Here is a 15,122-nt window from a genome sequence, read left to right as displayed (position 1 = left end):
AGGCCCAGGCTACCCCTGAGAGAAATGCTGAGAAGCCTCTGTGCAGAGTCCAAAAGAGAGAGGATCAGATCTTTGGGAACAGAAGGGATTCAGCTGAATTGCTGACTCTTGACATGCCCAGGTTCTGGTCATGGAAGCAGTTGAAGCTGTTGGGTTTTGCTGCCTGTGGCACTCAGGAGTCTGACAGAGAAGGGAGTGCTGAGAACAGAGGAGAGTGACAAAGGGTAAAAGGAAAATCAGTCCTGCTGTCTTTTTCTTCTTATTCTGGAACAAATCAATTTGTGCTGCTGATCCATGTAGGACATAGCCAATTTTGCTTCCTGCCTTCTCCTTGCAGAGAGGTTCAGTTCTGTGGTTGTTACTGGTGCCTGTGGCTCTGGCACTGGTTTGCTACCTCAGCTGTTTCAGGATATTACACTGGGAAGGGCCAACAAGACTTTTCTCCCTGATGCATCCATGTGTGTGCACACACAGAGCAAGGAATGTGCCTTTCGCTTTCCTGAGGAAGCAGTGCAGGGTTGTATTAGCAAGAGCCAGGTGTGTCTTGGTGTATTTATCCAGCCTGGATAAAGAGAATGATCTCCAAGTGGGAAAGGTCGATCTGCATAACTGTATCTAAAATCTTCCTGTTCCTCAGGGAGCTGCTTTGCCATTTGGTGAAGATTAAATTGGATGGTTATGACCTTAACAAGAATAAGTCTCAGTCCCTAGAGGATTATGTGAAGACCTTCCTAGAAGGAGAGGTGAAGCCCCTTTGGCCAAAAGGCTGGATGCAGGCCAGGTGAGCAAGACTCAAGGGATTCCTTGTCCCAAGGGACCTGGGAAGGTCGTTAGTCCTGCCCTTGCTCTGGGAATGGCTGGCTTCAGAGTTAGATCAGAGTGCCCAGGGCTTTGGCATGTGGAATTTTGGAAATTCCCAAGGATGGAGATTACCACAGCATCTCTGGGCTTCTGTTCTGGTACTTGATCACTCTTCATGAAATCTTTTCTCCTTATTTCCAGTAAGATTTCCCCTTGCTGCACTGAACTGATTATTCCCTGTTTTTGTTTTTTACTGTGCATCTTTGAGAAAGGTCTGGCTCCATCTTGTTCTTGTCCCCACCACTCTTTAGGTAGTGGAAAACTGCCATTAGATACCTCCTGGGTCTTCTCCTTTTCCAGGCTGAGCAAGCCCAGTTCCCTCCACCTCTCCTTGGCTGCCATGTGTCCCTGTTCTTCAAGATGTCTCCAGTCTGTTGGCATCTCTCTTGTACTGTGGGGACCCTGAAACTGGGTCTGTGTCCAGATGTGTCTTCCCAGGTGCTGGGCAGGGGCTAGTTTGCTCTCAAAGGACACCTTTGCAGCAGTGGCTTCCCTTCAGCTTGTCCCCCAGAACCCCCAGGGCCTTTTCTGCAGGGCTGCTGTCCAGGGTTGTTCCATCCCAGCTGCAGGACATGGTGCTGGATTTCACTGAGCTTCACAAGGTTTGTGTTGGTCCCTTTCTCCAGTCTGGGAAGGGCCCTGTGAATGGCAGCCCTGCCCTCCAGCATATTCTCCCCCCTCCCTCTGTCCCTTTTCACCTCACAAATTCCTGAGTGCAGCCAGGACTGTAAATGGCAGTACTGAATAGCCTTGGTGCCATGTTGATGTCACACAGGTGCCACTGGCAGGTAGAAGTGGCACAGAGATCAGGCCCACAGGCCAGTCTGTGCTTTCTTGGCTCTGTATTACAAAAGTTCACTTAATAATCACAAAGGATACATTTTTCAGATACTTTGGGAAGTCTTCTCTGGAGTATTCCTTAAAGAAGGCAAAGTAGAAAAGTTTCAGGGGCTTATTAGTGTCTGTAGATTTTGGTGTGGTTTCTGTACCCTCACTGCTGTTTCCTGCTCTTTCCCACTCTCCATCATCTCTGCCCTTGAGCTGGCAGTGGCAGAGAGCCACACAAATGGCAGAGTCCCTCTGCTGGGACTGTCATCACCTTCTGGCCTGCTTTGTTTTGCTCAGTACTTTTAAAGAAAGGGCAACTTTGCAGTTTTGCTTCTGGAGTCTTTCAGGTTCCTTCCAACCCAGGCTGTTCCTTGATCTGTTTCTTTGCATTTCACAAGCTGGGCAGTGCTGTTTTCTCTGCTGATTTGCTTTCTGGGTGCTGAGGGACAAAAGAAGATGTAGGTAGCAGTACCTAAGCCCAATAAGTATGAGTGGCACATCACAGATCCACTTGGAAAAGTCCATGGCTGTTTGTTGCAGTTGCATGTGTGCAAGAAGCTCAGTGCTGAGCATGGCTGTAGTGTGGTGGTGCAGGAGCTGAAAGATGGCATTAGGAGGTGCAGGAAGGTTCCTGCTTAGTTAATGAAGATCTATCCTGCCTGAGGGACTCAGCTTGCCAAGTTTTAAAAATTTTTCTTTGACGAAGGGGAAATTCAAATCTACAAGTTTGATGGTGAAACTGGTATTGGGCACTTAGGTGTTCACCCAAGACTCAGTGTAGGAGGCACATCCCATGGAATTAAGTACAGTAAGTAATGCCTCAGTAAAAGTGAATTTCCTGGTTGCTTTCCAATGGCTCAAGGACAATGGTTTCTCCTGCTGGAACTTGGGAGTTGGACTTGATCTTTCTGGATCCCATCCAACTCAAGATATTGTCTGACTTGGTGGTTTAAAGACACAGGTAGAGTGACAGCCACGGGTAGGGATTGGTGGCTCCAGGAAAGCTAGCAATTTTATGGATAAGTCAGCTCAATTCACTGTCATCATGATCTCAGAAGTTTATCTCTAAGAGGAACTTGAAGGTGGACAGAGCATCAATTTCATGGACGAGTTAGAGAGGCCCTGCCATGTATCTATTTCCTCCATTAACACTAAGAAATCATTAACAGAATGTTAGGTTAACATAAGCTTGCTTTTTAAGAGACAAATGATGGCAGAAGTCTGTTAATACCATCCAGGAATCACATTCCATGTGCCAGTACTGAAGGAATGTTTATAACTCCTCCCTGACATGTAAGAGGGCAGCTGAATGGCAGCTGGTTTGGGTCAGAGAGTGTTTGTGGGAGACTCTGGTTTACCCTCAGTAGTGCAGGACTTTGGATAAAGCTCAGTCTATTGGCTGTGCTCAGTCAGTCCTTCCAGAAAGGGTTGTGATGTACAGAGTCACCTCAACTCCTGGCTGGGAACACAAAGGCAGCACAGACCCTTCTCTCCTTCATTGCAGTGTGAGAGGCATGGGAAGGGAACTTTCTCCCTGGAAGCTGAAGAGCTTTTAGATGATCTCTGGCAGCAGGAAGGCCCTGAGTGATGATCCTGCTTCTCCAGTTGACTTTTTAAAGCTAGGAGAGCTTTTTCCATAGGCATTATCCACCCACTGCCTTCATGGCCTTTCCAGTGCCTACAGGCATTGCTCCCCAGGGAGAGAATTGTGTGGGGCAGCTCAGGATGATCTTCCTGGAAAAGGGCTGAATATTTGTTTGCTCTCTGTGGTTTCAGTTTCACTAAGTCCCCTGCTGTACTGTGCAGCTCTGTCTCCAGTGATCCCAGCTACTCTACTGGGTCTTGCTGGATATCACTTCTCATTGCTCTCTTCCCTTCTTAGGACACTGTTTAAGGAGAGCAGGCGTGTACACGGACACCTCACATCAGTCCTGTGAGTATCACAGCATTCCTTTGGAGTGAAAACTGGTGCTCTCCATTCCCTGGGGCCTGGGGGGATCATGCAGCAGCACCTGAGCTTGCTTGGCTGCCCCCACATGGATCGGTGCTACTTCCTTTGGGGAGGTCTAGGGAAAGCAGCTGTTTGTGTGTGACATCTCCCAACACTTTCCTGAGGTGCTTTAGCCTTCAGTAAGCTCAAAAATAAGAACTTTAAAGCCAGGTTGCCCCTGTTTCAACAGCCTGGAGTCAGGCCTCTGTGCTGGGCCTGGGAGGCTCAGGGAGGTAAAGTGGAGTGTGATTACTGCAGCCTGTTCAGTTGGTCCTTACTGGATTGTGGATTCCCTCTTTCTTGTTGCCTGGTTCCAGGAGGGTCACAATGAGCTCAGACTAGTAAAGGTGGGTGTGCAACAGGCTGGTGGGTGGCAAACCAAAAGCCATCAGAATCCAGCTGGGCAGGGGCTTTGATCTAAAGGGTCTCATGGATCTTGCTGGTAGCTGATAATAGATGAGGACATGGATTTAGGTTGGTGGCAGTTTGGCAGACAGTCCTGTTCTTGGCACTGGATGAATGAGGGGAAGTGCAATAGGGTGTAGAGTCATCCTTCCCTCAGCCACACCACCCAGCAGCTCAGGGATGTCTTGTACCAGAGATTTGCATCTGACCAGATCTATTCTCTGGGAGTTTGGCAGATGCTTTTCCATCCTTGGCTTCTTCTGGGAACCCAAAAGAAAGGTGTAAGTTCTGCAGAACAATCTCCGTGCCAATTTCTCTCTGGGCATTGCTGTAGAAGGGCAGCAGTGGGGTCCTGCAGCTGATGCAGGGTGAGTGTGTGTGTGTGTGTGTGTGTGTGTGTGTGTGTTTCACTGCTCTGCCATTCCAAGACTCTGCTCCACTCCCTAATCCATTCCCTGTGTGGGAGTTGGGGCTTCCAAGAGCAGCAACCAAACTTCATGTGGTTTTGAATCCTAGCAACCCGAGATGCTGCAAAGATTCCCTGCAAAGACTCATTGGATCTTCACTAACAGGGCCCAGGTGTGCTCCCCAGCTGCCTCCTTCCTTGGGGGCACTCACTGAGCCATGTTTCTCTCGTCTTCCTCCAAACAGGGTGAAGAAGAAAGTTATAGCTCCTACAAAGGTGAAAGTAAAGGTGAGTTCTGTTTTCTGGTTCTCATGTTTGTGCCAAAAGTCAAGTGACTGCCATCCTGAACCCTGTGTTTGAGCTTTGTATCTGTACATCAGCTACTGTGAAATGGTTCTGCTCAGTATTTGGCTTGGAAAAAACAACTGGAGCAGCAGCTAAAAAATTATGGCAGTGGCAGCTGGGAGGGAAGTGGGGGCTTACAGGCACAGAATATGTGTATCCTGCCTTTTATGCCCAAATTGTGAACCTTCCCTCCCCTTTTCAGCAGTAAACCCTGTCTCTCTTCTGACTGTGCCTTCTCCTGTGGTGTTGTTCCAGGACTCTTCCTGCAAGCCAGATAAGAAGCTGTCGGTGTCTGTCCCTTCCCTGCACTCGAGCAGCACCTTGGGGATATCTGCAGATTCCCAGGGAGGAGCCCTGGGCATCAGTGCCCAAACCAGAGAAATCTTGTCCCTTGGGACAGCTCAAGCTGCCAGCAGCACTGCCACTCCTGCCACCTTCAAGGATGACTCCTTGGATGAGGACTTGATTCACAACCCCACCTCCTCCCTGGAAGCAGTGTCCAAGGAACTGGCTGTGCTAAACAGCAGGGCGGCAGCGAGCCCTGACTTTACTCTTCCTGCAGCTCCAAAAGCTCCACCAGAGAAGATCCCAACTCTTACATCCTCAGAGGAGAAGAGGACATTTCCAAAGCCCAATCCTTCCCCTACATCCTCTTCTGGTTCCCTCCAGTCTCCTCTAAACTTCCTAGCTGAGCAGGCCCTAGCGCTGGGCCAATCTTCTCAAGACAAGAAGACAGAGAACTCAAATTACAAAGAACATTCCTGCCAAGCCTCCCCCAGCAAAATCCTTCCTGATGCCCACCAGGCCAAACAGAAGCACCACAGCCTGGTCAGGCCAGGCCACGGGCCCCCAGCCTCAGCGCCGGTGCCAGGCTCACAGGTGAAGGTGTTCCACCCTGGTGCTCAGCTCCAGAAAACCTTCACCTCCCCAGCTCCCTTTGTCAAACTGCAGAACCCCAAGTCCTCCACCCCCCTGCCCCAGCGCTCCCTCCTCCAGCAGGTCAAGTCATCAACCAAAGCTCAGAGCTTCCATTCCTCCATGTCCCCAAGCAGCACCCAAAACTCCAGCAGCTCCCACAAGATGCAAGGCTTGTCCTCATCATCTCTCAGCTATGCCGGGAAGCACTCGAGTGGCTCTGGCTCTTCAGGACAATCTTACAAATCGCCTTTTGTCGCTGGGTCCCTCTCCAAGCACGGGGCTTCTTCCAGCAGCTCCTCTGGAGCTTCTGCCAACCAGGGCAGCTCCTCTGGGACTTTGCTCCCCGGTGTTCCAGCCCCTTCTCCGGGCTCAGCCTCCAGCCGCCCAGTCTCGGGGTCCTCGGTGAAGAAAACTCCCGTTTCCCAGAAGCTCACCCTGGTGGCACCTCCCGGGGGTTCCAACGGAGATTCCAGCGGGGGCACCCAGGGGGTGGCCAAGTTGCTGACCTCGTCCCTAAAGCCAGCTGTGGTCAGCAGCACCGCAGCCTCTACCTCTGTACCGGTAAGGGGGCTGTGCTGGGAGCTCCTGCCTTGCTCACACTGCCCTAAAGGGGGCACTTCAAAAGCAGTTGCTGAAATTCTTGAATGACTGGATCTTAGCTGCTTTAGACTAGAAAGTTGTGGCCTTTGACCTGGGCTTGCCCTCCAGAATTCCAGCTTTTAATTTCAGCTTAAATAACCACTAAGCTGAATACTGTGCTGCATTCTAAAGGCCTTCTAAAGGGCAATTTTTGCCCGGGCTGTATCAAGGTCCTGCTGTGGCTCTATGAGTTTTGGGCACAGTAGGGCTCCCATTTGGATTAAGAGAAAGTGCAATAAGGTAATTTATCACAATTTATCACAAGAGATAAAATTCATTGCATAAACTAAAAGTATAATGATGAATTTGTTACTAATTACATCTTAGCTTTCTTTAAATTACTCCGAGTCTTATAGTGTTACTGCTACTTCTGTCATGGCTGGCCCATAGAATAAATAACCTGTGGTTACAGAACCATGGAATAATCCTGGTTGGAAAAGCCCTCAAAGATCATAGACTCTAATCATTCTCCCAGCACTGCCAAGGCCACCTCTAACCCATGTCCCTGAGTTCCACATCCACACAGCTTTTAAATCCCCTCAGGGATGGTGGTGACTCCACCACCGCCCTGGCCAGATGTGCCAGTGCCTGACCACCCTTTCCATGAAGAATTTTTCCAGTATTTTTTGGGGTAGAACATTAGTCCCAGGAAGGACTTCTGGGTTGTCAGGACAGACTTGTGTTATTACAATATGGTATTACTTCATGATATAAGGGGCTTGGTTTTTATCTATAACAAAAAGGTGATAGTTCCTAATATTGCATTCATTTGTTGTTGGCTGCCCATCCCTGCCTTCCTTTTGTGCCCCATGGAAAGAGCTGAGAAATACAAGGAGTGTATTTAATCGGCAAGCATGTACTGCTGAGCTTGTGTAGCTTGTCTGTTCCTGAGATAAAGAGCTGGGAAGCACTACCAGGGTGGTGTCTGTCTCCATGAGACAGATCCTAAATAACATCTGGGGTGCCTTGGGTGTCAGACCTCGATGCCTGGAGTTGTCAGCAGTGTGTGCTGCCATAAGTGAGTAGGAAGCATACCCCTGGAACTCACAGGGAGTGTGGAAACTTTTCCTCTGCCTAATGAAGGCACAATTCCAGAGCAAGGGAGTCATGGAGGCAAATCCAGTGTGGCCACATTCAAAAGAGCTGCCTTGCCAATGTCCATCTGCAGGTGGCCTCAAGTGTTGGCATCTCTTGGGCCCTACCTGGGAAGGTGCTTTTCCCAAGGGGGAATTCTCGAGCATTCCATGTTTTGCAGATCTGTAAGTATGAATGATGCTGTGTCTTGGTTCTCACTCTCCTGACTGACCTTTTTCATTGCTTTGCAGAAAGGAACTAGTGGAGCTGTGCTGCTAACGAGTTCGTCCTCCTTAAGTGTACTGGCTCCATCCTACAAGTCCAACAACCCAAAGCTGCCAGCTGCCCTGAGCTCCACCCCATTAGGTATTATCTCTCCTATTCATTCTTTCCCTCTCCATGTCATCTCCTTCAGTTCCGACTCCTCCCCAAAAGCAGGAGTTTCCAAGGATGCAATAGTTACGGGACCTGCTCCGGGAACTTTCCACCACGGCCTCGGGCACAGTGAGTATCCTGCTGGTCACTGTGTGTCACTTGTGCTTGTGCTGTCACATAGAACATCAGTGCTGTGCTGGGCTGGCCCAATGCACACCAGCCCATCTCTCTGGCTGTTGCTTCATGCTGTGGTCCCTGCTTTTGTATCTCCAGCAATTGCATTTGGAGAACCTTGGGCATATCCCTAGAGCTGGCCTAGAAGTGCCAATAACTGGAACCCAACCTCTGCTAACTGCTGCAGCTCCTCTGCTCATTTCTGTCTTGGATGTGTGTTTGTTCCTTTTTTCCCTCTCCTCTCTTTGTTTTTCTCTTTAGGTCTTCTGGCTGGTTTGCACTCCAGCCCCCACCATGCAGCGCCACTCCCACACTCTGCCCTGTCCACTCATTTACCACAGAGTTTGCCAGGTAACTTGTCAGATGCTTACGTTTGTCTTCTGCCTCGTGAGTCTCCTGTCTCAGCAGATCCTTCCTTCAGGGTTGGAGCCAAAGGGGTTGTCCATGTTTTCCTGCTGTGGGGTTTCTCCAAGGTAGAGAGTGAGGGACTGGGAGCAACCTGAGATGGTAGAAGGTGTCCCTGCCCATGGCAGGAGGTGGAGCAGGATGGACTTTAAGGTCCCTTCCAACCCAAACCATTCCATGATTAGGAAGAAATTCTTGGCTGTGGGGGAGGTAAGTCCCTGGTACAGGGTACCCAGAGAAGCTGTGGCTGCCCCTGGATCCCTGGCAGTGTCCAAGACCTGGTTGGACAGGGCTTGGAGCAGCCTGGGACAGTGGAAGGTGTCCCTGCCCATAGCAGAGGTGGAATGGAATGGGCTTTATTGTCCCTTCCAATCAAACCATTCCTGGATCCTGTGATTTCTGGAATGATGAGTCCTCAGTGCTTACAGCAAGTGTTGGTTCCTGGAGATATTTGGAATTATCCTGCCAGGATGAAAGCTCTGCCTGTTTGTGCACAGCCTGCCAGGATTGCCCTGGAATGAGTATTCCAGCTCTGTGGAGTTTTGTTCCTGGTGACCTACATAAAATGTGTCAGACCAGACTGTCTTGTGTCTATGCACAGAGCTAGTTGCCAGCATCTCCTTCACAGCAAGTTTGTAGTGTAAATGCAGATTGCTCCACTTGCTGCTCACAGTGTGAGGATTTGGCAGTTAAGCCTGTTCCTACCCCGGTTTGATGCCTGCAGAAGTGATGCCTAAAACAAGAGTTTTCCAAAGAAGGAGAGAAGTAAGGAAAATTGAAATTCAGCACCAGCAGATTGTGCTTACCTGCTTCAGGGAGCTGCTTACTCCCCTGGTAACTCCTATTTCTGCTTTCTCAGGTGTGTTCTTTAGCACTTCGGTGCAGTTCAGTGCCATTATCTTAGTACCTACTCCTGTTGGGCTGAATGAGGCTGATTGAGGAGTACTAGCCTGGTCCTGTGGCTGTGTGCCTGGATAACCATGTAGCTTCCTGGAGGAGTCATAGAATTAAAGGCCCTTGACTGCTGAGCATGGTGTTTGTTTGCTGAAGAAGAGTGCATAGTGCACTCGTGAAAATGCAAAGAATTGGTTGGGTTTGCTTCCTTTGCTGAAGTTAGAGGTGGGTTGTGCCATGCTGGTGTGGTAGAGCTGAAGAAGGTCCTAGCAGTGATCACTGGTGTGACAGACCCTTCCTTTCTGTTTGTAAAACACACTTCCTGGAATGAGGTCAGGGATTGCACCTTGAACATGGCTTGTAGAATATATTCCATGTCACTGAGGAGCAGTTCTTTGTCCCTTTAGTTCAGGGAATTCAGAGTGATCACTTCACTGTTGTTCATAGGGCTTATAACAGAAGAATTTTTTGATGGACTTTTCAGCAGGATGTAGGGCCGGAAGACAAAAATCCAGTGGGAATAAGTGAAGGAAAACTGACCATGGATACAGCTTCAGCAAGGACCTGCTTTGTCACTTGGTGTTTTCACTTCAAGATTGAAGATGGAGCCTGGTGCTGCCATCTCTTGGAACATTCCTAATTCTGGTGTTTTGTAGAAGAGCACAGTAGATGTTTAAGTGACCCCCATAACCTAAAAATTATTTCCTGTGTTTTGTGGCACAAGCTGTGTTTGGCTGTGCCAACATCTGCCCACAGCTGCATTGCTGTGTCTGAATGTGGGAAGTTGCTGCAAATGCAAGGGAATGTTGATGCCTAAAATAAAAATGCTTTTATATCCATGTTCATCCAAAAGCCTCTGAACAAAGAGCATCCAGTGCTTGCGTGTGTGGTCAGAGCTGCTGTTGCTGGTGGAGGTGCCTTGTGCTGGGGCTGGGAATGTGGAAATGGGAATGTGGAAATGGGATGTGCTGGGCTGAGCTCTTGCATGCATGTTCTTGGCCTGCAGGAGAAGCTGCTGCTGCACTGCTGGGTACCACTGCTGCTTAGCTGCACGTCTCAGTACTCCCATTTGTTCATCATAGTCTGAAGTAGTTTTAATTGCTCCTGGTAAACTTTTGCTTCCTTAAACTTCCTTCCTTTTTCTCTCTTCAGTGTATTTTCTCTTTTCCTCTGCATCCATTCCTTTTTGTTCCATCAGTGGTGAGATTCCTATGGATCCTGTTGCTATCAGTGGGCACCTAAAGCCTTCATTTAAAAAGCACCTAATTAAAGAATTTTAAAAAATAATTGATAAAGCAGCTAAAGCCCTACCTGAAAGGAGTTAGTAGGTGAGGGGTTGGCCTCTTCTCCCACACAACTAGTGACAGGACAAGAGGAAACAGCCTGAAGCTGTGGCAGGGGAAGTTTAGGTTGGACATCAGGAGGAGTTTCTACATGGAAAGGGTGGTCAGGCATTGGCAGGGACTACCCTGGGAGGTTTGGATTCCCCATCTGTGGAGGTGTCCAGGGAAGGCCTGGACATGGCACTCAGTGCTCTGGGCGGGGGATGAGTCACAGGTTGGACTCCATGGTCTTGGAAGTCTTTTCCAACCTCAGTTGATTCTGTGATTACAACAGCAAAAATGTACAATAGGTTACTTCCGACCACACCATGTATTTTGGGATTCCTGGAGGGGGAGATGTGTCAGGGTGGATTTAGAGGACACAGGCTAAGGAGTTCCCTGGCAGCTGGAATTGTGCTCTGGGGTTCTGCTGGGACCCCACAGGGGACACTCTCAGTGCTTCCCTTGTCCCTTCCTCCGAGTCTGGACTGCTCCTAGTGGAGAGATGTCTCCAAGCACTTCCTCTTCTTCCTGAGTCCTTGGTGCTGGGAGGGAAAAGTAGATCTTTCCCTCTGTGCAGAGGCCTGGCTGTCCCATCTGCCCACCCTGCATGGGCTGGTGCTGAACCCCCTTCCCAGCTGGTTTTATTTTCTTTCAGATGCTTCTCAGCTCCACGGCAAAGGGTCCAATGCACAGCAGCGCAAGTTGTGACACCTGCAAGGAGGGGAGCTCCAGCACCCATAGGATAAAACCCAGAGGAACAGGTCATGGACTTTGGATACCAGCTGTGTCTTTTGATTTCTTTTTTTTTTTCCCCTGGTTTTTTTTTTTTTTATGACAACTGGAGAGACTGTACTGCACCAAGGAACTCATTGGAGCATCTGCTCAGAGGCTTTTGGAGCTGAGCCCCACACACGGGGCCACCTTGAGCCATGCCCTGATGAGAGGAGCCTTTTGTAGCACTGTTTTATTGCTGCTGCCCTTCCTGCATTCCCTGGCACTGGCAGGAGCTGGAACTCACAGGGAGGCTTGGGTGGCCCTGCAGTGGATTCCCACCCACCCGTGTCTGTAGCTGCCAAGTACCTCCAAGTCCAGTTACCTCCTTGGTCTCCCCATGGAGGGTATGAAAGGTGCTTCTTTCTTCTGCTTTGGATTTACTTGGATAATTCTAGCACTGCCAGTGCTTTCTTGAAGATATTTGAGTAACTTTCCAATTGTACTATAAAACTGTGCTACACTTAATTGGAGGATTTAACATTTCCTGTGTGGTGAATCTGAGGAACCACCTGATGTTCCCCTCTGGAGGAGAAAGAAGACTCTAGAGTCTAAAGACATTTTTTAGATGCAGTCATTGACTTTTAGAATTCTACTTCTTTTGAGGTTTTGGATTTTTTCCCTCCAAAGGGATGCTTTTTTCCTGCTCAGTTTTATCCTCATTGCCATCGAATGCATTGGATTGAATGGGACACTTCTTAGCATGTCACATGGATTGGAAGACATAATTCCAGTGCCTTTTATGGTGGAGCAAGAATGGACTAGTGACACACATTTCAGCCCTCTTTTGTGTGCTCCTCAGCCCTTTTTTAATCATTCTGTATTTAAAATGTATTCTGGTTTATTTAATAGAGCTTTCTATGGTTGCACATCAGAAAAAAAAAAAAGCAAAAAAAAAAGCTGCACTGTCTGGACTTCAGTGGTGACCTGGTGACTGAGTCCCAAATCCAGCAGGAGCACCAGTTCTCATCCCAGTATGTGCAGGTGGGTTACAGGCCTTCCCCTAAAGCCATTCTTTCCTAGGGTTGTGAGTTAGGATCAATTTGGTGGGCAGAGGGAATGAGTGAGATGAGCCAAGGTTATGACCTGTCAAATGAATTCCAGAGAAAAGCACTGCTCTACTCAAAGGTACCTGCACCAGGATCATGTGCTCAGCACAGCTGCAGGAACAGGGACCATCTACAACTGGGGTGATGTCTTTTCTTGTTAATTTTTTAAACTTTTAGACCGAAATACTCCCCCTGCACATCCCCTTTCAGGCTAAGGGAGGGCTGAGGCTCCACCTGAGCTTTCTCAGGTTTGTTTTCCTGCCCTGCCCAGTCTGTCTTTTCTCAGTCCCCCGGTATTCCCAGGAAAAGCTTGTAGCTTCCTCCTTGAGCTCTGGGGAAGGATGCTGACCCCAGGATACCAGCAAATGTCTGCTTTAGTTTTCTCTGCTTTCTGTTGAGATCTGAGAAAGACTGTTTTCAGTTTGAGCTGATACATAACTGCCCAAGATCAGTGAGTTGATAGCATTTCAAATTAATGGATACAGCTCAAATTTCAAGTCTGTTTACAGAAAATACCTAGGTTGTAGCAAAAGAGCCAAAGACAGAACTCACGTGGGTAAAATGAAGGACAGCATTTCTTGGACTCTGAGCAGTGGATGTCACGTGGTTCCTGTTGAAGGCCTCATCCTGAGGGGTGCTTGGCACCTTCACCTTCCCCTGGGAGCTGAAAGCTTGGGACACCTGGCAGGATAGGGGCTGTCAGTGAGTGACTCGAGGTACTGGTTCCTCTCCCTTCCTTTGCTTTCACTTGAATGCTTCTGCTGGGATCCCCCGTGTGCGTGGCCGGAGCAGAATGCCCTCCTTCTAGGAATTTAGCGAAGCCTCTTGCCTCAGGGAAATGTTTTTGTGGTGGAAATTCTGTGGGATATTTTTTCTTTACATGCTATAATGAATGAGTGAGTGGTGTGAAGCAGAGCGGCAGCAAGGCAGGCCCACGCAGAGCAGCTGATGGGGAGCCAGGCTGGCACCTCTGCCTTGGTGAGGCAACTTGCAGCGCTTCCAGGATGGAATGGGGAGGGATAGGCTCCCATGGCACTTACCTGGGGATGGCAGTTCCTTTTGGGTATAAAAGCTGCAGTTTACTATTCTATTTTTTTTATGTGTGTTGGCACTGTCTTGCTGAAGATGGTGGGGGTGGTATGAAAATTGTTAATCTTGTACAGAACAACTCAATAAATAGTTTCAAACTTTCCAAAACGTTTCCCCCCCCCCATCTCCTTACCTCTAGTTCCCTGACTTTGTTTCCAAGAATTTCTGTTGCAGCATGGATGCTCATCTGTGTCTGGAGTGAGTAATGAATTACTGTTTTAAAGTCTCCTGTGTGGTGAGTGAATGGCAGCTCTGTTACAGCTGTTGCAGGGATAGGAATGTTTCTTCTCATTCCCTGTGCTCCTGCTGGTGCTTGAAGTTGGCCTCTTCTGGAAAGGACATGTGGGGCTCAGACCCCGGAGCACCAGTGTGATCCTCCCTGATCCTTTCATTCATAGTGGTGTTAATCCCCAGAGCCAGGAGGGATAAGCAAGGAATGCTTATAACTGCTTTTGTGGACATCAGAGCTCCCTGGGGTTTGGGTATTTGCTGAAATTTGGGGAAAAGGAAGTGAATGGGCTCTGGTGCCATCCCAGTGTAATCCACTGTTCTCCAGCACCTGCAGTCCATCCCATTCTTTATTGCACTTCAGTCCTGTCTAATGCTGCTAATTATTACTTTTAGTGCACTTCACTCCCAGCTCCAATGCTGCTCCAGCAATTTCCCCCTTGGAAAAGAGCCAACAGCTGAAATGAATAATCTTAGTGTTTTAATTCTGACTCCTAAACGGCAACTTCTTATATAGCCGAAGATCAGGAGGCTGCCATAATTAATAAAGACCAAACACCTTCTGATTGGAGCCACTGCATTTTTATTTTGTACTATAAATATAATTCCCCTCTAGTCCCCATTCCATTACACAAGTAAATGAAACACATAGCTGCATGTAACTCCATCGGGGAAAACACCAGCACTAACAGCTTTAACCACAAAAGAAGGAACTGTCTGTGGGAGGCCCTCTGCTTTGGGTTCCCTTGCATGCTGTGCACAACCCTTTGTCATCTGGTGGTTCTGCCATCTCTTCATGTCCTTTTCCTTGACCTCTGGGGTGTGTGAATGCTTCTCCTGGATCAATGGCTGGTGCCATCAAAGTACACCTTCACTCTTCTCCAGCAGCACAGGCACAGAGGTGAACAAATAGTGGTGGTGGGTCTTGATGTGGTCATTGCGGACTGAAACCTTGGCTTCCACAGAGCTGGTTTTCTCAGAGGACGAGCCCATCATTGAGTCAGTTGTCCACAGTGGGACTGTCTGGCTTACCAACACGCAGCTGACATAACCAGCTTCTGCTGGTCACCTAGGAGTTACCTGGACCTTTAGTCTCTCTCCTGACACAGCTTCGTACAAGACTGCGTGAGTAGGAGTTGAAGGAGCTGCAGGTTCTGCTGAGTCTTTGGACTTGGAGGCACTTCACTGTCCTAGGGCTTTCTCTTGTTTTCTGGTAGGCAAGGAAGAAGAAGGGGACAAGGTTTGGCAGATGTTTTCCACTACTGGTGGTGTTTTCTGCAGTGTGTGACAGCAAGCAGTGTGGCTGCATAGCATGGCCGGGGCAGAGGCTGTAGCAGTTTGGAAGA

General features: G+C 48.8%; 1 protein-coding gene across 13 annotated transcripts in view; it reads left to right on the top strand.

Annotated features, from left to right (window-relative positions):
- UBN1 (ubinuclein 1) overlaps window positions 1–15,122 on the top strand; it is a 33,198-nt gene that overhangs the window by 12,839 nt on the left and 5,237 nt on the right. For 3 of the 13 annotated variants that reach the window (XM_062503811.1, XM_062503812.1, XM_062503810.1), the window contains exons 12-17: window positions 638–781; window positions 3,572–3,622; window positions 4,736–4,778; window positions 5,091–6,314; window positions 7,718–7,970; window positions 8,277–13,656. In XM_062503811.1, the coding sequence (XP_062359795.1) occupies window positions 638–781; window positions 3,572–3,622; window positions 4,736–4,778; window positions 5,091–6,314; window positions 7,718–7,970; window positions 8,277–8,518 (1,957 nt within the window). In that variant the 3' untranslated portion in view covers window positions 8,519–13,656. Of the gene's footprint in view, window positions 1–637; window positions 782–3,571; window positions 3,623–4,735; window positions 4,779–5,090; window positions 6,315–7,717; window positions 7,971–8,276; window positions 13,657–14,993; window positions 15,096–15,122 lie in introns of those variants that run through there. The other 10 variants (XM_062503817.1, XM_062503813.1, XR_009933706.1 and 7 more) reach the window with 8 other exon arrangements.

The sequence above is a fragment of the Cinclus cinclus genome, chromosome 16, assembly GCF_963662255.1.
Source record: "Cinclus cinclus chromosome 16, bCinCin1.1, whole genome shotgun sequence".
Lineage (NCBI taxonomy): Eukaryota > Metazoa > Chordata > Aves > Passeriformes > Cinclidae > Cinclus > Cinclus cinclus.
This window is presented reverse-complemented; position numbering and strand designations above follow the sequence as displayed.